This window comes from Aquarana catesbeiana, unplaced genomic scaffold (assembly GCF_042186555.1).
Source record: "Aquarana catesbeiana isolate 2022-GZ unplaced genomic scaffold, ASM4218655v1 unanchor233, whole genome shotgun sequence".
NCBI lineage: Eukaryota > Metazoa > Chordata > Amphibia > Anura > Ranidae > Aquarana > Aquarana catesbeiana.
Genome location: NW_027362661.1, coordinates 4,184,740 through 4,211,127, shown reverse-complemented (window position 1 = coordinate 4,211,127; position 26,388 = coordinate 4,184,740). Strand labels below are relative to the sequence as shown.

General features: G+C 42.9%; 1 protein-coding gene across 1 annotated transcript; it reads left to right on the top strand.

Moving 5' to 3' along the window:
* The first annotated feature begins 4,307 nt into the window (after nt 1-4,307).
* Nucleotides 4,308-20,321, top strand: LOC141121871 (uncharacterized). The gene is given in 9 exon segments (XM_073611629.1): nt 4,308-4,402; nt 5,090-5,196; nt 5,324-5,458; nt 5,545-5,596; nt 5,713-5,810; nt 5,892-6,065; nt 6,189-6,330; nt 17,032-17,855; nt 17,857-20,321. Coding segments are annotated over 8 exon segments (1,689 nt in total). The 5' UTR covers nt 4,308-4,402; nt 5,090-5,103; the 3' UTR covers nt 18,028-20,321.
* Nucleotides 20,322-26,388: the final 6,067 nt, after the last annotated feature.

The window sequence follows — 26,388 nt, the reverse complement described above, 5'->3', positions numbered from 1 at the left end:
TCAGATATAATTGGTGATATACAAAAAGATATAAATTCAAAACTCAATTATATTGGTGATACAGTTTATCACCACACAAAAGTGATTGGTGATACAGATGATCACAAAAGTGAGTACACCCCTCACATTTATGTAAATATTTTATTCTATCTTTTCATGTGACAACACTGAAGAAATGACACTTTGCTACAGTAAAGTAGGGAGTGTACAGCTTGTATAACAGTGTAAATTTGCTGTCCCCTCAAAATAACTCAACACACAGCCATTAATGTCTAAACTGCTGGCAACAAAAGTGAGTACACCCCTAAGTTAAAATGTACACCCTGTAGAGTAGGGACTATGTCCCTAGGTGCTGTAGCTCTACCCTCAATATGGGCTGTGTTGGCCTGCCAAGGCTTTAATATCCTGTCTAAGGGCCTTCTCCATCCAGGTCACAAAACCCTCTAAATCAGCTCTGGTGGGGAGGGCAAGAATATGGGACCGTAAGTCACTGTCCCTTATGGCCTCTGCTAGGTTCATGCTCCCTGCTGATGGGGGGGGGGGTCCCGGGAGGTGGATGGATAAGGCGGGGGTGGCACCACTGATGCATATCAGGAGGTCTTGCATGTGGCCAGGCCACTACCCTGTCAGGTCTCATTGGGGTCCATACTGTTGGTGAAGCTGCCAGGGGATCCCAGTGGAGAGGGGGGAGGAGGTGAGGTGGATGGCAGCCACGGTGGGGGGATAGGAGACACCACACGTGCGGCTGTGAAGCACTTACTGGGCGCCATCTTGGATCTTGTCTCCTGCTGCTTGTTGCCACCGCTGAAGAATGCTTCCAGGGAGCTGGACCAGAGCCAAGGAGTCCGCCGAGATTGCCGGGATGGTTCCCCGCTTTGAAGGCATCCTTTTAGGCAGGCTGTATCTGCCTTTTAGCTGCTGCAGGAGCGGTGATAAGGAGCAGGTCAGATGGAGCTCAGCTCATGCACATCCACTCTCCTACACCGCCATCATTATACAGCGACAGATAGCTGCCATGACCCCGGTATCCTCCTCAGTGGCGGACAGTCCATCTGATAAAAGTGGTTTCTGTGGCAGATTTGCCACAAGATCACTTTTATCAGGGGTGGGAGAGGCCCCCCTCCCGCCATGCTCCGGTTGTTTGTGCCACTTACTGGACCTGCCTGTAGCGGCAGAGACAATTGCGTCCTTTCCCCTGTGAGGCTGGATGCCGAGTGAGAGAAAGATGGCCCCTGCTCGGCTCCATACCAAAAAAAAAAAATTCCCCTTGAAGACCATTGGGCGGAAGTGACGTTTGACGTCGCTTCTGCCCAATGGTCTTAAAGGGCAAATATTTTTTTTGCAAAAAAAAGACATTTTTTTTAAAATTGAATTTTAGTGTAAATCTGAGGTCTTTATGTCCCCAGATCTCATATTTAAGAGGTCCTGTCACGCTTTTTTTCTATTACAAGGAATGTTTACATTTCTTGTAATAGGATCAAAAGTGATCATTTTTTTTTTTAAAAGGACAGTGTAAAAATAAAAACGAAAAAGTAAATCAATAAGAAAAAGTTTAAAGCGCCCCATCACGCCGAGTTCATGTGCAGAAGCGAACACATGCGTAAGTCACGCCCACATATGATAACGGTGTTTAAACCACACATGTGAGGTATCGTCGCAAACTTTGAGCGAGCGCAATAATTCTAGCCCTAGACCTCCTCTGTAACTCAAAACTGGTAACCTGTAAAAATGTTTAAACGTTGCCTATGGAGATTTTTAAGGGTCAAAGTTTGTTGCCATTCCACGAGTGGGGGCAACTTCGAAGAGTGACATGTTCAGTATCATTTTACTCGGCGTAACATTATCTTTCACAATATAAAAAAATTGGGCTAACTTTAATGTTGATTATTTTTTAATTCAAAAAAGTGTATTTTTCCAAAAGAATTGCACTTGTGAGACCGCTGCGCAAATTCGGTGTGACATAAAGTATTGCAACGACCACCATTTTATTCTCTAGGGTGTCTGAAAAAAAATATATAATCTTTGGGGGTTCTAAGTAATTTTCTAGCAAAAAAAATGATTTTAACTAGGCTTGGTCCTTAACTAGTTAAAGTCATTGTAAATGTTGTTTTTATTTATTTAAACAAGCTTTGTCATTTTTACCTGCTCTGTGTAATGGTTGTGCACAGAGCAGCCCTGATTGTCCTCTTCTGGACCCCTCCAAGGGTACTTATGGATACTCCTGCCTTCAGAGTGCTCCTATAGGAAGCCACAAAGTATAGTATAGAGTTCCCCTATAGCAAGGCAAAAAAACTTCTGCCTAGAATCACTTGCTTCCTTCTCTTGCCCAGGACTACATGTCCCATGAGGCATTGCTCCTCACACATTCAAGTTCTCGGGCATTTACTGACATGTATGGATGGTGTACTGAGCTGTATTTTCTGATATGTAAAGAAATAATGCATTCTGTATGCAGGCCAATTAATCGACTGACCAACTAGTCAATTATGAAAATAGTTGACAACTATTTTTATAATTGATTCAAATCGATTATGACGATTAGTTGTTTCAGCCCTACATCTATGAAACTCCTACCAGTTCATTTCTATATTCATGGACCTTAGTCAGAGAGTGAGGAAACAACAAGAACTGTCTTTTATAGGAGTGACAGTGATGAGGGGATTATAAAACGAGTGTCCCCACCCCCTCTATCACTCATTACCATCTTCCCAACACAATAAGTCCTGCACTTTCTTATTTAGTCCATGATTTAGGCATGAATAATAGTGGGGCTGAGCCCCACCAGAGGTCTAAGAGTGAGGATGGGGGGAGAACAACCAAGATGAAGACTGGACTGATCCTGAAGACCACCATCATTGGGTTATTGACTCCTCCCTCATTATCACTTTCTGTTTAAGGTTCCAAAGTTTGAGGATGTTATCACATTATTATCAACATGTAAAAGTCCGTGCTCCAATCAAATCATCAGATATAAAATGTACAGCTGGTAGAAAATGCTTGCAAAAGAGTTAAGGCCTATGTAATATACAACATATTATGCAGGATATGCAAGTTAGGATTTTATAGTATCAGAATGATGTAATGTACAACATAGAGTATATAGTGCAGGGGTCAGGAGTATTTAATGTACAATATAAATTATACAGTGTAATGGTCAGGGCACATAATATTGGTATTCAGTAATCAGTGTAAGTGTTAAGTGTTTACTGAAGACAAGTTGCAGAGGTTCCACACCGCTGCCTCCCATCTCCTGAGACTGCACTCAGTGACTTGGGTCTGAGACTATACAGATATATCCCTTCGTCCGCAATTGCCCAAATCTGGGGATCAGGAGCCTTTTCCACCCTCTACCCTCGGCTTGGGTGCTTTGTATCCATATAACAGATTTTTTTTTTTAGATCCGTGGTGGTGCAAAAATCCTATAACGAAAAAGCCATAAGTGTACAAAAAACGTGCATGTGAACACACACAAAAAAGTGCACTTAAGTGTGTGATTTTTTTCCACCCCTGAAGAAGTAAGACTCGTACCCTGACCCCCGGGTCACAAGGTTCCTGACGGGGACATAGGTTCACGTAGTCTGCCTAGCCAGAAGGCCTGGCAGACCCCTTTCTTCTAGGACAGCCAAAGCCGTCCCTGGATACTAGGTCAGGGGAGCTCTCCCGAAGAGAGACCCCCCCAGAGGTAGGGGAGAAAGGAACCAGAAGGCAACACATCCTCTACCTAGATGTCAGGGTAAGTCCAAAGATTCACAGCCTTCATCTAGTGAAAAAAACACACACAAAAGTTGTAAGTGACAAATAATGAGGAGAAAATAAAAAAGGTGGCCATGCCCAAATTGAGCATTGATCTAGGCCCTGGTAAGCAAAAATTGCCCCCGGACTTAGCCAAAAGGTCGGGCTCTAAGAGGCGCAGTGCAGAAAAAGTTTGGTGACTGTGAGTTATTTTCAAACAGTGGGGTCCCGTACCCAAGTGTCACTAAGATCTCCCCTATGGCGATCACTCCCAGGGGGTACAGACACCGTGGATCATCTGCATCCATATAACAGATGTTCTACATGACTAAATCTGAAATCAATTTTACTGCAAAATCAAAGGTGCCAAAATGTCTCCGCCCGAGCAGTAATATATTTCTATCCCCCTTGATGGGAGTGGAGATGACCCCATCTATAAGGATATACAGTACATACACACACAGCACAAGACCGTGTTCACACTACAAGACGTTTCTCTGGGCTGCAGTTCCTCTGATCTCCACAAGGTGGTGATCTCACTTCTACCAGACAGGAAGTCTCTATGGAATACAGACAGGAAGTGATGTCAGGTACAGAGAGGAAGTTCCAGGTGAGAGGTGAGTCGGGAGGGAGTAGAGAGGAGACATTGTTGGAAGTGGCAGGAGACAAGGTAATAAGATCTTATTTTCTATTTACACCCAGTAACCCCCCGTCATGTCCGTCCTCTTCCTACATAGTCACTGTAATGAAGGTCATAAATATTGGATATTTTAATTTTTATCATGTTTTATAAAATTGACAATCTCTAATCCAGATGCAATGTGTAACACAGTCAGCTTGTCTGCATATGGGTAAAAGGTACACAGAGGGGTTTAAAACCACCTTAAGTGACTTCCTCCCCTCCCCCTCATCTCCTTCATTATGTAAGTCATGCTGAGATAATCTCCCATTGGCTGAGCAATATTCTCATTTGTCTCTGAGCTCCTTCTTGCTATTCCTCGTCCTGCCTGTTGTTTCCTTGGATTGATTTTCTGTGTAGTGACCCCGGCTTCATCTCTTGGATGTTCTCGTCTTTTGCTTGCCCTGACCTTTATCCTGATTTTGTGGATCTCCTCCTCATCTGACACCTAAAATAGAGAATGGAATTTGTGATCCAGGAGGCAAAATTTTACAAGACTCTCGGATTGCAAGAATCAAACCAAACACTAAACTGTCCAGATTAAATATGTTCTCACTGGGGACCATAATGCTTAAATAAATACTGACCTTCACATTACCTCCTGATATCCTCATCCTATTATTGTACAACCAACACCAATCCAGATAATTATCTGATATCAATGTTGACTGTCTATAGGGAATCCTTCATAGATGGCACCAATGAGCATGGAGGAGGACTGGAGTCACATGACTGAGGAGATACTGAACCTCACCCTGGAGATCATCTACCTGCTGACCGGAGAGGTGAGGAGGATTCTGGGAGGTCACATGACATCACTCTTATCTTTATTAATAAAACACAGACCTGACCGGAGAGGTGAGGAGGATTGTGGGATTCTAACATGATATTCCTATTGGTTCCTCAATACAGAGATTTCCTCTTTTGAAGTCAGGTGATCATATGACCATCACAGTGCCTCCATGTGACTCCCTAAAACCCGAGAGACACAACATGCAGAAGGTTCTAGAAGTCACCAAGAAGATGATGGAGCTGCTGACAGGAGAGGTGAGCGGTGCTGGGAATTCTGGGACATTATCCAGTAACAGACAAGGGATGTGTCTGGATGGTGACTGTATCATTGTGTGTGTTAGGTTCTTTACAAGGACGTCATGATGGACAATCAGCCGCCCCTCACATCACCGGGTAAGAGGAGACTTTATTGTAAAGGAGAGAGCAGTACGGAGGGTCCACCTAGATCCCCCATCATCTGATAAACACATAGAAACAATGTATTCAGTCAGTGTGTGTGTTTCCTACAGATGGATCCAGTAATGGGAACCCACCAGAGAGATGTCCCCATCCTCTGTATTCCCGGGATTCCACACAGGAAGATCACACCATCCCTCACCATCATCAGGTAGATGAGGAACAATCACTGATAGTTAAAACTTATAGAGAAGCATTTTGTGTTACAATGAATGTTTTATTATATATGCAGAGAGGAAACCTCGGGGATTATAATATTGTTGTTAAAGAAGAGTATAAAGAGGAGGATAATGAGTATGGAGTGATGGAGCCACTTAATACCAGGAACCCAGTAGAGAGATGTCCCCGTCCTCTGTATTCCCAGGATTACACACAGAAAGATCTCACCATCCCTCACTGTTTCAAGGTTGGTGGGATGGAGCTTATAAAACACAGACTCATAGAGACAATGTGTGGATTTTTTATGTGATATCACAATAATATAGCTTACATTTTACAGATGTTGTTCTCTCTCATTTTCTTGGTATAGAGTGGAGATCAAATTGATATAGAATTTGAAGTTAAAGCAGAAGAAGAAGAGAGTTATGTGAGGGATGATCAGCAGTCTGTGGAGGAGGATGGAATAACGGGGACATTTATAGAGGAGGACACTCCTACAGAGATCAGCACAGGTGGGTCATTAACACTAAATGCATTCCTCCACCCATACTGCTCACTGATTGGTCCAGAGTAGGGCGGGGACTGGGTGATATCAGCCTGTAATACCCTGGTCACTTTCCTGAGCTGTGTTCCCCGTCCTGTATTCCTGTATTTCTCTCGGATAATCTTCCTTCTCTGTGCTGCAGACACAATTTATGTATTTAGACTGGATTTATGGAGATTCTGGGGTTCAGCTGGCAGAAAAATTTAGATTTTTCACCATAGACATTAGTTGACCAAGTCATCTGGGACATTCTCCTAGGTCTTCAACCCCATGCCTGGGTCTAGCAAAATCTTGGTCAAGGTTACTTACTCTGTGCATTTACAAGTGTAAACCCAGCAAAGGAAAAAATATGGCTAGATAAATAACAAAAGTGTAAAATCGTAATTACAAGAAAGATTGAGCACAGACGGCTCTTCCAGAAGCAATGTGCTTTTGGAGAGGGAGAAAGCGTGGGAAGAATGCTGGCACAACTGGTGAAATCCAATTCTCACCTCTCCACCATCTCTACAATTAGGGCAACAGGAGGAGAGGTTACTTCCTGTACCTCAGAGATATTAGCTACCTTCAGCGATTATTATAAAAAACTTTATACATCGCAGAGAGTGGGGGAGGAGGGACTAATGGATGATTTCCTGGGGAAACTAGAGATACCGACCATTACACAAGCAGACAGATAAGAACTGGAAGCTCCAATAACTCTCATAGAACGCCAACAGGCAGTAGCTGGGATGGCAAACCAAAAATCTCCTGGCCCAGATGGGCTTCCGATGGAGACATATAAATATTATGGAGAAATATTACTCCCTGAGTTGCTTAGAGCATTGAGAGGAGCAGTTATGGAGGGAAGATTGCCCGTCTCGATGCTAGAAGCAACGATTATACTGATTAGGGATGAGCTTCGAGTTCAGTTCGACTCGAACATCGGCTGTTCGCCGAACTGCGAACAATTTGGGGTGTTCACGACAAATTCGAATGCCGCGGAACACCTTTTAAAAGTCTATGGGAGAAATCAAAAGTGCTCATTTTAAAGGCTAATTTGCATGGTATTGTCCTAAAAAGTGTTTTGGGACCCGGATCCTGCCCCAGGGGACATGGATCAATGCAAAAAAAAGTTTTAAAAACAGCAGTTTTTTCGGGAGCAGTGATTTTAATAATGCTTAAAGTCAAACAATAAAAGTGTAATATCCCTTTAAATTTCGTACCTGGGGGGTGTCTATAGTATGCCTGTAAAGGGGCGCATGTTTCCCTTGTTTAGAACAGTCTGACAGAAAAATGACATTTCAAAGGAAAAAAGTCATTTAAAACTATTCGCGGCTATACTGAATTGCCGGCCCAACAATACACATAAAAGTTAATTGATAAAAACGGCATGGGAATTCCCCACAGGGGAACCCCGAACCAAAATTTAAAAAAAATGACGTGGGGGTCCCCCTAAATTCCATACCAGGCCCTTCAGGTCTGGTATGGATATTAAGGGGAACCCCGGCCAAAATGTAAAAAAAAAATTGGCGTGGGGTCCCCCTCAAAATCTATACCAGACCCTTCAGGTCTGGTATGGATTTTAAGGGGAACCCCGCACCAAAATTTTAAAAAAGATGGCGTGGTGTACCCCGAAAAATCCATACCAGACCCTTATCCGAGCACGCAACCTGGCAGGCAGCAGGAAAAGAGGGGGGGACGAGAGAGCGCCCCCCCCCTTGAACCGTACCAGGCCACATGCCCTCAACATTGGGAGGGTGCTTTGGGGGTAGCCCCCCAAAACACCTTGTCCCCATGTTGATGGGGACAAGGGCCTCATCCCCACAACCCTTGCCCGGTGGTTGTGGGGGTCTGCGGGCAGGGGGCTTATCGGAATCTGGAAGCCCCCTTTAACAAGGGGGCCCCCAGATCCTGGCTCTCCCCCCTGTGTGAAATGGTAAGGGGGTACAAAAGTACCCCTACCATTTCACAAAAAAAATGTTAAAAATGACAAGAGACAGTTTTTGACAATTCCTTTATTTAAATGCTTCTTCTTTCTTCTATTTTCTATCTTCTTTCATCTATCTTCTATCTTCAATCTTCCTTCGGTTTCTTCCTCCATCTTCTTCTTCTTCTGGTTCTTGTTCTTCTGGTTCTTCTTGTTCTTCTGGTTCTTCATCCGGTCTTCTCGTCCGGCATCTTCCTCAGCGGCGCCTTCTTCATTTCATCTTCTTTCCTCGGGCCGCTCCGCATCCACGATTGGATGGGAGGCTCCCGCTGTGTGACGCTTCTCCTCTGACAGTTTTTAAATAACAGAGGGCGGGTGACCCCGCCCCCCTCTGACACAGGGAAGTCCCCGTGCGTCAGAGGGGGGCGGGGCCACCCGCCCTCCATTATTTAAGAACTGTCAGAAGAGGAGAAGCGTCACTCAGCGGGAGCCTCCCATCCAATCGTGGATGCGGAGCGGCTTGAGGAAAGATGAAGTGAAGACGGCGCCACTGAGGAAGATGCCGGATGAGAAGACTGGATGAAGAACCAGAAGAACAAGAAGAACCAGAAGAACAAGAACCAGAAGAAGAAGATGGAGGAAGAAACCGAAGGAAGATAGAAGAAAGAAGATAGAACATAGAAGAAAGAAGAAGCATTTAAATAAAGGAATTGTCAAAAACTGTCTTTCATTTTTAACATTTTTGACATTTTTTTTGTGAAATGGTAGGGGTACTTTTGTACCCCCTTACCATTTCACACAGGGGGGAGGGCCGGGATCTGGGGGTCCCCTTGTTAAAGGGGGCTTCCGGATTCTGATAAGCCCCCTGCCCGCAGACCCCCACAACCACCGGGCCAGGGTTGTGGGGATGAAGCCCTTGTCCTCATCAACATGGGGACAAGGTGCTTTGGGGGGCTACCCCCAAAGCACCCTCCCAATGTTGAGGGCATGTGGCCTGGTACGGTTCAGGAGGGGGGGCGCTCTCTCGTCCCCCCCTCTTTTCCTGCTACCTGCCAGGTTGCGTGCTCGGATAAGGGTCTGGTATGGATTTTTGGGGGTACCCCACGCCATTTTTTTTTTTTTTATTTTGGCCGGGGTTCCCCTTAATATCCATACCAGACCTGAAGGGCCTGGTATGGAATTTAGGGGGACCCCTCCACGTCATTTTTTTAAAAAATTTTGGTTCGGGGTTCCCCTGTGGGGAATTCCCATGCCGTTTTTATGAATGAACTTTTATGTGTATTGTCGGGCCGGCAATTCAGTATAGCCGCGAGTAGTTTTAAATGACTTTTTTCCCTTGAAATGTCATTTTGCTGTCAGACTGTTCTAAACATGGGAAACATGCGCCCCTTTACAGGCATACTATAGACACCCCCCAGGTACGAAATTTAAAGGAATATTACACTTTTATTGTTTGACTTTAAGCATTATTAAAATCACTGCTCCCGAAAAAACGGCCGTTTTTAAAACTTTTTTTGCATTGATACATGTCCCCTGGGGCAGGATCCGGGTCCCCAAACACTTTTTAGGACAATACCATGCAAATTAGCCTTTAAAATGAGCACTTTTGATTTAGAACGTTCGAGTCCTATATACTTCAATGGGGTTCTAACGTTCGTGCGAAGTTTTGGTCTGTTCGCAAGTTCTGGTGCGAACTGAACCGGGGGGTGTTCGGCTCATCCTTAATACTGATACATAAAGAGGGAAAGGACCCGTTGGATACAGTGTCATATAGACCAATCTCTCTCCTGTGCTCGGATGCTAAAATATTAGCTAAGGCCTTGGCAGTTAGGTTGAATAAAATCGCTTCAAAATTAATTCATCCAGATCAGACTGGATTCATTGCTAATAGATCCACTAGTATGAATATTAGAAGGACATTCCTGAATCTGCAGACCCCGTCATAAAATGAGGGATCAAGAGCTGTGATGTCACTAGATGTGACCAAAGCTTTTGATAGCATGGAGTGGGGTTATATCTGGCGGGTTCTGGGGAGATTCGGGTTTGGTCCTTCTTTTATAGGCTGGATAAAAATGCTTTATAGTGATCCTAGTGCCAGGGTTAGAATTAATGATGAATTTTCGGACAGGATCCAGTTGGAGAGGGGGACAAGACAGGGGTGCCCATTGTCACCCCCTGTTCTTCGCCCTTGCGATGAAATCTCTGGCCATTTCCATAAGATCATGCCCTGAGATAAGAGGTTTCCAGAGGAAGACAGGAGAAGAAAGAATCGCCCTATACGCGGACAATGTTCTGCTTTTCCTGGGAGATACGGGGCAATCTTTGGTTAAAGCAATGAGTATAGTGGAGGAATTTGGTAGATTTACAGGATTAGTGATAAACTGGGAGAAATCAGAGTTTTAACCAGTGGACCCCATGAGTGGTTCCACTTTAACAGGAATGCCTCTAGCAGTAGTAGCAGTAGTAGATGCACTGAAATATCTGGGGATACTACTGACGAAAGACCCTAACCAGTTTATTAGTAAAAATTTTATACCATTATAAACAAAGTTTAAACAAAAAATTAACATCTGGAAACGGCTTCCTCTATCGGTAGCTGGTAGATGTAGCCTAATCAAAATGATATGGATGCCACAGCTACCATATGGTCCCCGGCCAGCTCTATGACCCTCGGAGGTCGGAAGCAACGTCATGATGTCACTTTCAGCGCTGATACATGTAAACACTGTCGATTTTTTGGGGGCTAACTTTAGTGTTTTTTAATTCTTAAAAGTTTGATTTTTTTTTTTTTTAAATACATTTGAAAAAATTGCTGCATGAATACCGCAACTGGTTAAAATATATATATATATATAAATTATAAATAAATGTAACCTGCTGCTAGAGCTGCATGATTTTGGCTAAAATGAGAATCATATAGTATAGTAGTGAGGTTGAAAAAAAGACAGAAGTCCATCAAGTCCAATCTATGTGTGTGATTATATGTCAGTATTATATTGTATATCCCTTTATGTTGCGGTCGTACAGGTGCTTATCTAATAGTTTTTTTAAACTATCGATGCTCCCCGCTGAGACCACCGCCTGTGGAAGGGAATTCCACATCCTTGCCGCTCTTGCAGTAAAGAACCCTCTACGTAGTTTAAGGTTAAACTCTTTTCTTCTCATTTTAATGAGTGGCCACGAGTCTTGTTAAACTCCCTTCCACAAAGAAGTTTTCTCCCTATTGTGGGGTCACCAGTATGTTATTTGTAAATTGAAATCATATCCCCTCTCAAGCGTCTCTTCTCCAGAGAGAATAAGTTCAGTGCTCGCAACCTTTCCTCATAACTAATATCCTCCAGACCCTTTTATTAGTTTTGTTGCCCTTCTTTGTACTCGCTCCATTTCCAGTACATCCTTCCTGAGGACTGGTGCCCAGAACTGGACAGCATCCAGGCGCGGCCGGACCAGAGTCTTGTAGAGCGGGAGAATTATCATTTTATTTCTGGAGCTTATCCCTTTTTTAATGCCAATATTCTGTTTGCTTTGTTAGGCTCAGCAATGGCATACAATGCCAAGCTTCTGCTATCGTCTACTAGGACCCCCAGGTCCTTTTCCATCCTTGATTCCCCCAGAGGTTCTCCCCCCAGTGTATAGATTGCATTCATATTTTTGCCACCCAAATGCATTATTTTACATTTTTCTACATTGAACCTCATTTGCCATGTAGTTGCCCACCCCATTAATTTGTTCAGATCTTTTTGCAAGGTTTCCACATCCTGCGGAGAAGTTATTGCCCTGCTTAGCTTATTATCATCCTCAAATACAGAGATTGAACTGTTTATCCCATCCTCCAGGTCGTTTATGAACAAAATAAATAGGATTGGTCCCAGCACAGAACCCTGGGGGACCCCACTACCCACCCCTGACCATTCCGAGTACTCCCCATTTATCACCACCCTCTGAACTCACCCTTGTAGCCAGTTTTCAATCCATGTACTCACCCTATGATCCATGCCAACGGACCTTATTTTGTACAGTAAACGTTTATGGGGAACTGTGTCAAATGCTTTTGCAAAATCCAGATACACCACGTCTACGGGCCTTCCTTTATCTAGATGACAACTCACCTCCTCATAAAATGTTAATAGATTGGTTTGGCAAGAATGATTCTTCATGAACCCATGCTGATTACTGCTAATGATACCGTTCTCGTTACTAAAATCTTATATATAGTCCCTTATCATCCCCTCCAAGAGCTTGCATACTATTGATGTTAGGCTAACCTGTCTGTAATTCCCAGGAATGTATTTTGGGCCCTTTTTAAATATTGGTGCTACATGGGCTTTTCTCCAATCAGCTGGTACCATTCCAGTCAGTAGATTGTGAGTAAAAATTAGGAACAATGGTCTGGCAATTACTTGACTGAGTTCCCTAAGTACTCTCGGATGCAAGCCATCTGGTCCCGGTGATTTATTAATGTTAAGTTTCCCAAGTCTAATTTTAATTCTGTCCTCTGTTAACCATGGAGATGCTTCCTGTGATGTCTCATGAGGATAAACACTGCAGTTTTTGTCACTGAAGCCCCTCGATTCCCTCGTGAAGACTGAGAAGAATAAATTCAATACCTTCGTCATCTCCCCAACCTTTGTAACCAGATGTCCTTCCTCATTCTTTATGGGGCCAATATGGTCTGTCCTTCCTTTTATACTGTTTACATACTTAAAGAATTTCTTGGGATTTTTTTTGCTCTCCTCAGCTATGTGTAGTTCGTGTTCTAAAGTCTGAATGCTGATGATGATCCCTTAGCCTTGTATTTTTTGAAGGTCTTCTCCTTTGCTTTTATATGCATTTTTACATTGGAGTTAAGCCATCCAGGACTTTTGTTCGCTCTTTTAAATTTTATTTAATATGCTCTTAAAGCAAACCCATCTTTCCTCCATGTACTTTGTTCCTAAGATTTTATCCCAATTCATGCCTTCTAACAAGGATCGTAGTTTAGTGAAGTTGGCTCTTTTGAAATTCAGTGTCTTTGTATTCCCCTTATGTTTCCTATTTGTGTGGTTTATACTGAATCCAATTGACCTGTGATCGCTGTTTCCTAAATTGCCCCGTGTTTCCACATCTGTGATCAGGTCTGTATTTTTGGTAATCAGTAGATCCAGTAACGCTTTATTTCTAGTTGGTGCGTCTACCATCTGAACCATGAACTTGTCCTTCAAGACATTTAGGAACTGGTGAACCTTAAATGAATGCGCGGTTCCCTCCGCCCAGTCTATGTCTGGATAATTAAAATCCCCCATTATAATGACACTTCCCATCCTTGCTGCTAATCCAACTTGTGATAGGAGGTCCGTCTCCCCCTCTTCCCTCTGGTTGGGGGCCTATAGCATACAACCAGTATTATTTTGCCCTTAGCTTCATCCCTTTGGAGCTCTACCCATAAAGATTCCACCTCCTCTCTAGCTCCCTTAGTGATGTCATCTCTCACATTTACTTGTACATTATTCTTGATATATAGGCATACCCCTCCCCCTTTTTTACCATCTCTTTCCCTGCAATAAAGGGAATACCCTTGAATGGTTGCCAGCCAATCATTTTTAGAGACCTAAAAATGGCTGATTGCGCTTTGTGTCTTGTTTATTCTGTTACTTTGTTGTTTGCTGGCTGTGTCGGGTGGAGGGATATGTCTGTATAGTCTCAGAACCAAGTTACTGAGTGCAGTCTCAGGAGATGGGAGGCAGCGGTGTGGGTCTTTTTCAACTTGTCTCATGTAAATATTGAATCTTCCACTGATTAAGGAATACCAATATTATGAGTCCTGACCCTTACACCAATGTTTCTCACCTTTAGTATAAATGTGCCACATCCTACATAATCTGAAAATACTGGACTTGGGAATAATGGACTTTGTAGGCACATATAAAAATAATAACAAATTTTAATAGTTCACATAAAATTCATACATATACAACACAGTGATTTATAAAAAAAATATGGGACACAGTGTTTTTTTCCTGGAGAATATACTGAATCATATACTTCCTGTGGGGCAATACTAGAAGTATCAAGAAAATGCCCACACTGAGGTGTATGTATTCCTCTTGGTTGTTCCCACAATCCTCATAGATTAAAAGAATTGTTCGCTCTACATGTGTGTACTTTGCGACCTGAACTGTCGCTTCTTCAGGAGCTTCAATGTTTCTAGTCAGAAGAACATACTTTAATTAGAATGCAATACAAATTATAAGTATTAAAGTACAGCTATGCATATGTACAGTATACACAATATACACGAACTCACCAATGATATAGTGCTTTATCAAGAAGTTTCAACGCTCACCTACACCAGGGAAATTGTGACTGTAGAAAGGCCCCCTCCAGAAGGAAGGTAATGACCGAGGACCCTAACAGCCAAGAGTCAGCACATATATCGGGATGTGGGGATGCACAAGGTAACTATGGATGTAAAACGTATATAAGTACTAGTAAATACTTCAGTTGGTGTTTGGGTAAACTACAATACTGGGTCCCAAACTCACATATCAGTTGATATATAGTTACTACAGCTCACATCACCTTAAAGTGGAGTTCCACCCACTTTTACAACTCTTCAGCATCCCCCACTAAACTGTGCACTGTAAACAAATTGGATATTTTTTTATTTTTTTTCTCAGCACCTACTGTATATCTGCTGTATTCATTTTTCACTTCCTCCTCCCTGGCCGCGGCCCATCGCATCATTTCCTGTTTGCAATGCCTTCTGGGAAGGGGCGGCAACTTCCTTTGAAACTGCCATTGCTATGGAAACCTGACCTGAAACCTATTACACTGCTTGTGCTGCACTGAGCATGTGCAAGATCTGCAAGGATGAGATCCAGGAAGAAATACAGTCTGGCTTCAGATGCCCACACTTAAGATGGCCACGGCCTGCTGTAAGTTTATAAAATAACAAACTACTGCTATAAACTAACAAAACAGACCTTAGTTTACAGACTAACTTTACTAGTATACATTAAGCTTGTGTATTATAGGGGTATTTTTATTTAAAAAGTATAATTTTGGCCGGAACACCACTTTAATCCCGGTTTTTGCCTGTCTATATAAAAAAAAACATAGCGTTTGTCCTCCCAGGGTCTTTAACCATTTAATGATCGACACTAAGTAATAACTTTTATTCAAAGAAAGAGGGTAACTAACAGAAAAACAAAAATACCTTGGTTGTTCACTGATCTGAGAAGTGCTGGAGTTGGCGCTTTGCTAGTACCGAAGCGGGGTGCATAGTAAAATACCTGGAATTGCGGTGGTTCCGAGTTTGGGGCTGCCTGTTTGCCGTTACGAGGTGTAATGGACATCCATTTCCCTCAGAGCGCCTGGGAAATGCTGTCTTCACCTCGCTATTTGTGCATCCCAACTGAGCTCGGTCAGACTGGCGTCTGACTTCACTCAGCCCAGCCGCTGGTGCACTGCGCGTGTGCCAGCGGGCGCATGTGCACTAGAATACCGGACACGCCGGTCCTAGTGCCCGCCGCCTGCGGCGGCCGTGGTGGGCCTAGGAGACACAAGATGGAGAGTGTCTCCTTGGTTGCCGGGGGTGGATGCATGCCCTCACTGTCGCCGGTCCATAGGAATGGGGAGAGTGGGCCGCAACCCCAATGGCTTGGATGGCCACACATCCTGGCTATGCTGAACATAACATCGCCCAGCACATGCCCCCGGTGGCCAAAGAAGGAACTGCGGTCAAAGCCCTGGTCATAGGTGAGAGGAAACTAAAAGAAGAAAATATATATATAATATATATATATATATATATATATATAATATATATATATATATATATATATACACACACCACATAATGTAACACAATGCCATAAACCAAAGTTCTTCTAGTATTGCCCCACAGGAAGTATATGATTCAGTATATCCTCCAGGAAAAAACACTGTGTCCTATATCTTTTTATAAATTACCATGTTGTATATGTATGAATTTTATGTGAACTATTAAAATTTGTTATTTTTTATACATGCCTACAAAGTCCATTATGTACATTACATAGGCGTTACTTTTTTGCACCCATTTCCTACCAGCTGGACATTTTATATCTGATGATTTTATTGGAGCACAGACTTTTACATGCTATATATATAAACATAATATGTATTCTCTTTTGTTACAACCTTTTTCTACCAACTGGGCATTTTATATCTGATAATTTGGTTGGAGCACAGACTTTTACATGTTGATAATAATGTGATAACATCCTCAAACTTTGGAACCTTAAATAGAAAGTGATAATGAGGGAGGAGTCAATAACCCAATGATGGTGGTCTTCAGGATCAGTCCAGTCTTCATCTTGGTTGTTCTCCCCCATCCTCACTCTCTGACCTCTGGTGGGGCTCTGTTATTCATGACTAAATCATGGACTAAAAAAGGAAGTGCGGTACTTGTGACCCAGACACTTGGAGCGGGTTCTTTTTCCTGCAGTACTTCTTGTGTTGAAAGATGGCAATGAGTGATAGAGGGGGTGGGGACACTCGTCCTATAATCCCCTCATCACTGTCACTCCAATAAAAGACAGTTCTCGTTGTTTCCTCACTCTCTGACTAAGGTCCATGAATAAAGAAATGATCTGGTAGGAGATCAGAGGACCCATTTACTAGTTACCTTGAGGGTGGAATTGTAAGATCCTCAGAGACAAAGCTGCCTGATGTGGACGGAGTCCTGGTTTAGGGGAACCAACCTGCTCTTGTCTAGTAATAATCTTTTTATTTCTATTTTAGTAGATGGACGGGAGATGAGGAAAACCTCAGAGGATTGTCTGACTTTGTCTCCAGACTGTAAAGTAGAAGATGAGGACATCACACAGTATAGTCCAGGGGAAAACCCGAATACCTCAAATATCCATCCGGCACCACACGGTGTAAATGGACCATCATATTCCTCTTATCCTGAGGAACCTCAGACTGTGAGGAATGGTGCCGTCCTTCCAACAGATAAGAGGTTTTCCTGTACTGAGTGTGGGAAATTTTTTTTAAAGAAGTCCACTCTTTACATACATCAGAGATCTCACACGGGGGTGAAGCCGTATTCCTGTTCTGAGTGTGGGAAATGTTTTTCACAGAAGTCCAATCTTTACACACATCAGAGATTGCACATGGGGGAGAAGCCGTATTCATGTCCTGAGCGTGGGAAATGTTTTTCACAGAAGTCCCATATTTACACACATCAGAGATCTCACACGAAGGAGAAGTCGTATTCCTGTCCTGAGTGTGGGAAAGGTTTTTCACTGAAGTCCAATCTTAACATGCACCAGAGATCTCACACGGGGGAGAAGCCGTATTCCTGTCCTGAGTGTGGGAAATGTTTTTCACAGCTATCCAATCTTTATACACATCAGAGATCTCACACGGGGGAGAAGCCGTATTCCTGTCCTGAGTGTGGGAAATGTTTTTCACAGAAGTCCAGTCTTTACATACATCAAAGATCTCACACGGGGGAGAAGCCGTATTCCTGTCCTGAGTGCGGAAAATGTTTTTCAGCGAAGTCCAATCTTTACACACATCAGAGATTGCACACGGGGGAGAAGCCCTATACCTGTCCTGACCCCGGGAAAAGGTTTTTCACAGAAGTCTTTTCTTTACACACATCAGAGATCTCACACAAGGGAGAAGCCGTATTCCTGTCCTGAGTGTGGGAAAAGTTTTTCTCTGAAGTCCAATCTTTACATGAACCAGCGATCTTACACAGGGGAGAAGCCACTTTCCTGTCCTGAGTGAGGGAATTGTTACTCGCTGAAGTCCTGTCTTCCTGTACATCAGGGATCCCACACAACCCTTGAGGTGTATTAGTCCCTTGAGTGCGGGAAATGTCTTCTATATCAATGTTGCTGGACATCACAGCTCTCATGTGGGGAAGAAGCACACCCTGATATACACCTCAGCTATACTCCATGGCTGATCTTCATCATGTAAGAAACAGTTCCAGGGGTTTGGAAATGTTTAAAAAAACTACTTGTCCAATGGACCAAATCGAGGTCCCAATCTACTTGTCCCTTATGACAATCTCTTTGTCCCTTATGACAATCTCCTTGTTCTGATAAAATAAAAAATAATTTTAACCAAAACCGTATATAAAAATCTAAGGTGCTTTTAGGAATGCCGTGGCTTTTATAACTTGGGTGTTCAGTACAAGCGACACACTCCGGTGTCCGCTCCAATAAAGGAAAAGTTCACCTTTTATAAAAAATAATCAATGCACATTTTCTGCAGGTAAAAAAATATTAATTTACAATTTTTTTAGGATCCTGGAAAACATTGCAGCCATGATGTGCTGATGGCTGGTGCTATGCAGGACTCCTGCAGACTGTCCGTGTAATCTGTCCGCCTCTACATTATACGGGAAGGCAGTTACAGTGACAGGAAGAACCAATCATCTACCAGAGAGCTCAGCAGCGGTGTGGGAGTCCATTGAAAACTACAAGCCGACATCGGCAAAGGACAGAACTCTGTGAAGGAATGGCACGGCCGCGCTCTTTTCATAAAGTGACAGCCGGTACAGGGAACTTCTCCCCGCACTGCTGTCGGGCAGAGGACTCGGATCGCTGAGCCGCTGCAGTAACAGGAACATGTAACATCTTCCCGAAGGAGAACTTATCCTTTAACTTTAACCCTTTCACTGCCAGAGCTTGTTTTGTAGATTTTTGCCCACATGTTTAAAAAATCATTTTAGGCCTGAAGATTACATAAAACCCCCCAAAACATGATATATTTTCTGAAAGCAGACACCCTAGAGCAGTGGTTCTCAACCTTTCTAGTGCCGTGACCCCTTGATAAAAGTTGTGGGGACCCCTAACAGTAAAATTATTTTCGTAGCGTGGGTTGTCAGCACCCAAGGCAAGACGAGTAATTTGCGCCCCTAACCCACGGACATTTGGCGCTCCCTGAGTCCCTTCCACTCATACAGTATTAAAACCCCTTATGGTACGTTTTAGGATGTACCACTCTTTGTTCTCCTTTCTTTCCCCTTTATCTCTCTCTGTCCTAATTTCTTTTTTTTTCCCCATCCCGCTCTCTAGCCGTCTTTCTTGTTCTTTCTCTTATTCTCTCTCTCCCTTTTTCTTTGTTCCTACCCCTCCTTTCCTCTCCCTTCCATGTATTCTCTATTTTTTTTCCTTCTCTTACTCCTTGGTGGAGGGGGGAATGGGATGAGTGGCAGGGGGTTGATCAAGGACTTCTGCTGATCTAAGAACTGTGGTGGGGACTTTTAATGGCAAATATAATCACAGGTAGTGTTACTCACTGTGTCTCCGACTTTGTAATGTCTCATAGCAGTGACACCTATGCCGAAATCAGGAGATAGGGTCTCCTCCAGCCCCTCCCACTTCACATTCCTCACCAGACAGCGGACCTCTAGTCTCTGCCCCCCAGCCATGCCGTGAACTGAATGGGCCCCTGCGAAGAGGCTGAGTGGGTGGCCGCGGGCTCCAGGAACAGCCCAGCTGGGCGGCCACAGGCTCCAGGGACAGCTCTGCTGGGCGGCTGCAAAAAGGCTGGGAGAGCAGCGCGGGCTTCAGGAACAGCCAAGGATTCAGTGACTCCTGGCAAATCATCATTTAACCCCCAGGTTGAGAACCACTGCCCTAGAGGATAGTAGTAGTTCCAATTTTTTATGTCACATAATATTACCGCAAAAGTCTACTACTAACGCAAAATATCAGTAAAAAACACAGTTCATTATAGGGGGCACAAAAATGCAATTAGTTACCCATTTTTTTGGTAAAATATAAAAGCAGAGGTTGCACCGAGTAAATAGATACCCAACATGTCAAACCGTAAATTTGTGTGTGCCTGTGAAATGGTGACAAACTTCAGTACCCTATATTTTCTATAGGCAAAGTTTTAAAGGCCCCCTATAGGTCATCAGTTTAGTGTTATGGAGGAGGTCTGGTGCTAGAATTATTGCTCTCATTCCTGCATGCGCATCGATATGTATCATGTGTGTTGCAATCAAAGTTTTTAGGCATAGGTGCTCCAACGTGTGCGTTTATGTTTGTAAGTGTGTATGTATGGGGGTGGGGGGCATCAATTTTTGGGGGGGAGGATTTTATGTGCTTGGGTGTAACTTTAATTTTGTACAAGTAAAAGCTACTTTGACACCGCCATTTATCATTGTCTCCTTGCTACATCCCCCAAGCGTTGTGTAAGTGGCACAGATGATAATTTACAATGTTATGTTTTTTTAGTTAGGCTGATTTTCTTTGCTGCCAAGGCATTGAAGGTCCTGAGGAAGCTTATTGATGTGAAACGCGTCGACCTCTTGGACAATTCAACAAAGCTAAATGAGTCATTATGAATATATATGGCCTAATGTTTGATGGATTTGTTCCCAAGTGGTTTTAACACATCATTTTAGTATTTGTAATAAAGATTTATATTTTATGTAAATTTTGTGTTCATCCTTTTTCGTACCAATAAAGTCCGACATACAAGGTTCTTTTTGAAATGATATAGATATTGGATGTGGTACATTTATAGTAGCAAAATCTTCCTCTTTTTTTGAAATATAAAAAAAAAATTTGTTGAACAAATGTGTCTGTCATTCACCCAGCTGTGATGAATATTGGATGTATTTTATTTCATACACTGATTTCCTTTACTCCATCTAGTGGTCATAATGCGGTATTGTGCTATTTGTACTAATGAAGGTATGTCAGGAAAAATACCCCATTATGGTCACTAGATGGAGCTGACCATCATAGGAAATCACTTTGCTACATTATGACCAGAATTTGTAATGGCTGGATGAGTGTTTGTCACATTCCTCCAATGAATTTTCTAGAAGTAGATCCCTTAGTTTCCTTTATCAGACATGTCTTCATACAGATAACTGAGGTCATCCTCATACACTGGTGAGTACAGAACACACTGAAGGATACAAGTTATTCAAAGCAACAATATTAAACCAACCACTGATTTAAACCTGAAAATTTGCATTTGGCCATTAGATGGCGCTAAGTATCATAGAAGTTATCACCATCTAATGAACAAATGTAACATTGTTTATTTTTATTTGATGGAAAACGTTCAACCAGCTCAACAGATCGCTTCATTCCTTCAATCCCCGTATAGTAAAACCCCTACAGGGACGTACAGTAAAACCTTGGTTTGAGAGTAACTTGGTTTGAGAGAGTCTTGCAAGACAAGCAAAATTTTTTCATACATTTTGTCTTGATATACAAGTAGCATCATGTCACAACAGAGTATAAAAGAGAAGAGAGGCGCTTCTAAGTGTAGCAATATGGTTACTTTTAATGAAGGTAAAACATTTAGCAACTCAACTCACGGTTGATGTTTAAAAGAGGCACATCTAAGTATGCAGGCATCCGGGGTAAAGTTGTCCACATAGACCATCCTCCGCACCGCCATTGACGTCATCCCTTCCACAAGCGGTTCAATCCTCGCTTTCAGATCGCTCTACTGCAGGGTAGTCTTACCGGTCACGATTGCAGACTGAACTCAATGAGAGCCGGCAGTGCGGAGGATGGTCTATGTGGACAGCTTTACCCTAGATGCCTGCATACTTAGATGTACCTGTTTTAATCAACCATGTGAGTTGCTAAATGTTGTACCTTTCGTTAAATGTAACCATATTGCTACACTTAAAGGCGCCTCTCTCCTCTTTTATACTCTGGAGCTCCTGCTGGATTTTTGCTTCTAATCCCCTTGTGAAGGCTGCCATTTGCTATGATCTTTTTACATGGACTATAAACTGAAAGACCTATGAATAAATGGTTGTGAAACAAATCATCTGAGTTTCCATTATTTCTTATGGGGAAATTTGCATTGATATACAAGTGCTTTGGATTACAAGCATGTTTCCGGAACAAATTATGCTCGCAGTCCAAGGTTTTACTGTACATGCATTGTCACGGGGCAGATTGCTATGTAAATGATTTATGAATAGACCCCTAAATGTCAGGAGACGTTTATATAAAGATGGGAAGTATGTAGCAGATAAATGAATAGACCTCCTATCAATGTTATTACCAGGCTGCAGCTAGGGGGAGCTCTAATGTTTAGAGTGTGACCACAGCAGAGTGATCCCATCTAGCTCACATTAACCCTTTCACTACCAGAGCTGTTTTTGCATTATTTTTGCACACATGTTAAAATGCAGATTTTGGGCCTGAAGATTAGATAAAACCCCCAAACATATATTTTCTGAAAGCAGAGGCCCTGGAGAATAAAATGGTGGTAATTATTAAGCTTTTCTTCGTACACAAATGTCACCTTCATATCCCCGTTTATTTTCTACTTTCCCCCATTTTCTATGGTGTGATCTTTTCTACAATACTTTGTTATACATAAAATAGTGGAAAAATTAGTGTAATGACCACAACAACACCTCTCCATTCACATTGGCATTATGATGAAAATATACAAACAGTAAAAAAAGTGAAAAGATGTGCAAACATCACATTCCAAACATTCCTCAAACAAAGTCCATTAATAGGTGTGAAGAAGAAATCGCTCCACTCCCTTATATATACACCACTTAGTGCTCGTGTCACCCCTCCCCCCTCAGGGCACCACTTACCGGAACTATATGCTCCCTACTTTCATGGGTGGGAACACACACACATTATACCCATTTTTTGGGTAAAATATAAAATATGAGGTTGTGATGAGTAAATAGATACCAAACATGTCAAGTAATACATTTTTGTGTGCCCGTGACATGGCAACATACCTAAAATCAAAAGTACCTAAAAATCTCCACAGGAAAATTACTACTGCACATAACATTGCATGCAGATTTGACACAAACATGCTTAGCCAACATAAGGAGAAAACTTAAATGAGTATTTAAAGACAATTAAGGTCAACTTATCGGATTCATCGCTCCCTCTGGTGGCCCATTAGCAACATTTTAGCGTGGGGGGAGGAAATAGATGTTTTGGACAGGTATCCCTCTCCACTTCCATGAGAGCTGTTTGCACAAATAATCGGGGATACTTTAGCCAGCCCCTCCTTACTTACACTATTGGCAGCCCAGTGGACAGGTAAGAAGTGTCATAATCTAAAAATATGGATCCACACTGTCCAAATTGCAGCACATTTTGACATTCTGAAAATACCCATCAATATAGGAGATAAAAACTGTCTACGTTACAATTTGTAGGTAATCGGGCAGGCCCTTGCACTACATTTGTATGTGTTGACTTTGCATTTTTTTGGGGGGGACAGAGGGTTTCAAATGAGTTTGTGCCCTAAAAAATGGTCTCTTGCACTCAGCCTGAATTTGAGGACAACAATAACATTTGTACACATTTTAGGGGTTGTTTAGGGTAAGCCCCAAAATTTAGCTGACAAAAAACACTGTGAGTTTACTAGGCTAGGTGTGTATGGGCCCAGGATAGCATGCTGGGGAGGTTAGTTATGGAAAATATGCATGTAAGCCAACAAAGGACAAGGAAAAGCTTACAACATGCATGAGGACAAAGAGGACATTCACAGCATATTACAATATTGAAAATTATGTAATCAACAAATTAAGACAATACATTAGCAAAGATTAATACATAGAATGTGATCTTAAAGGTAAAAACTTACCGAATATAGTCCTATATGTCCTAATATGAGCCTTTGCTCAGGAGTGATGGCAAGCCTCATGCATGTGTCCTGCTTCGTAATATAGGGGGTCACCAATGCCAAGAGTTGGTGAAAGCAGGGGTCTGTCATCCAGAGATAATTCCGAAAATTATCCGTATTATTCTCCTGAAGCTCCCACAGCAAAGGCATATGACATAATTGGTCCCCATTAAGGAACACATTTTGGTCCAAGAACTCCTCCTCCTGTTCCTGGACTGGACTTGGGTCAAAGCAATAACTCCAAGGCCAATAATAGCATATTCTCTTCTCCGATTCCGCAACATGGCTGGTTGACGAACGGCCGCTCAGAAACGATCTGAAAAGCACGAACTGAAAAGCGCGAATCAACACTCACCAAACTTCTACTAACACAAAATTAGCAGAAGGAGCCCAAAGGTTGGCGCATGACAATTGAACTTTCTCTTTATCGGCTCATAGTACGTCTAGTAAGTCACTACGTTCGTGTTTGTTGGCCGACAATTGTGTACAGTTTGTATGCAAGACAAATTCGCAGCACATGCCCTTCGGACAAAAGTCTGGCGCTTTGTCTGCCGAAAATCTGATCGTTTGTACGAGGCTTTACTGTGCAGCTTGGAGCCGGTTGAGGAAAACAAGCACTGCTGCTGCCTCCATCAGCTTGTGATTAACCCTTCACTTTCTGGGTGTACTATGTACCTCCAAAGAGCTCAACTGGTTAAATAGCACATCTTGGGGGCAGTGCTAACCCTGGGGGGTCCTAATCCTGCCTGTGGAGGGACTCTGTGATGTACAGAAAGTGCTGCAGCTGTGTTGATATTTACAAAGGAAACATTGCCAAAACAGCACACAGACCCCCACCCCCCCCCCAAGGTTCTTCTATGTATTGGGAGACCTTTAGAGGGTCTGTGTGATTTAAAAAAAGAAGCCAGAAATTAAATGTAATTTTCTGGCAATTTAAACTGATTATATGGATGGACATTAAAGGGGGGACCTCACACAAAAGTTTGTGCCCCCCAGAAGATCCATAGCGGACCCTTAATCTAAGCATTCAGCCTGGCTGACCAGGAAGGGAGGAGGGATGAGCATGCAACCCCCCCTTCTGAACCACACCAGGCCATGTGCCTTCAACATTAGGGTGCCTTATCAGGGAGGACCCCCCAAGTCAAAGCACCTTGTCCCCATGTTGATAATGGAAAGGGCCTCATCCCAATAACCCTGGCCTGGTGGTTGTGGGGGTCTGTGGGTAGCGGGGCTTATCACAGTCTGGCACTCCTCTTTAATATAAGGGGTCCCACAGATACCGCCCCTCCCCACATGAATGAGTTTGTGGTACATAATACATAGCACCCTTACTCATTCACCAGAAAAGGAAATAAAATAATAAAGACACTCAATGTCCTTTATAAAAAAAAGTCCCCCAGAAAATTCTCTGTAAACCCATCATCAATCACGATGTCAACTGCCCACTGACTCACCAATAACCCCCAATGACCCGCTACACAGAAGAATGCTGTTCAGAAGTGTTCAGCCAGTGTTCATCCAATCTTCTGTTCAGACACGGAGCTCCTCCCTAATGCAGATTATTGTCAGTGTGTGGAAGTGATTGTATCTGGCAGACAGGGATCTGTATGTGTGTGTGTGTATCACTGCCCGGCACACCACTTACATCACACACTTTAGTCAATCTGCCCTAAATCATGTGTGCGGGGGTGGGGGAAGAAGTCATTACACCAGGATTCTAGATTGAAGGATCGCTTAGGAGGATCCTCTGACGTGTGTGGGAATCACTTGTTTGCTCCACACTCCTTAGATTGTATAAAAGATTTGTATCTGCCTGTGTGTGTCCAGCCAGATAAATGCGGGAGAGTCTCCCTCCAGTGGTGGTCAGCAGTATTGCAGGCTGTGAGAACTGTATCATGGCTGGTTTTATCTTCCCTCATTCCTCATCCACCAATCAAGGCTCTCACTCCAGTTAGCAAGCCACCATGGGCATGATTTCCTTGATATTAAACATAAAAAATAAAAAGACAAAAGGACACTGCACACCAAAATGAGTAAACTACAAATTTTATTAAGCCATGGGCTCAAGATCAACAGCATAAATACCCTAACTATCCCCATATAATCCCAACAACCACATGAGTCCCCCTATAAACCCCTCCCAGACTGGAACTATGGACCACCTTATAAAAATGGAAGGATACAGTCCCAAAGCGGAGCTGAGCCCACCCTCCCCTAAACAAAAAACTCCCCCACACCAAGGGACCCCGAGCCACCCCACTAAAATAAAATAATACAAACTAAAACTCGCACCAATTGAAAAATAGTGCAAAAAGAAAAGACCACAGCAGCTGATACAAAGGCACTAGGACCGTAGAAAATGGATATACAGTTTAACAGTGCTAGTGGAATACGTGTTAAATATAAACACAATTGTGTGCAAAGTGCAAAAAAATACAACCAACAAATAATAAATCAAATGATTGACAAATATAAAGTGCCAAAGTG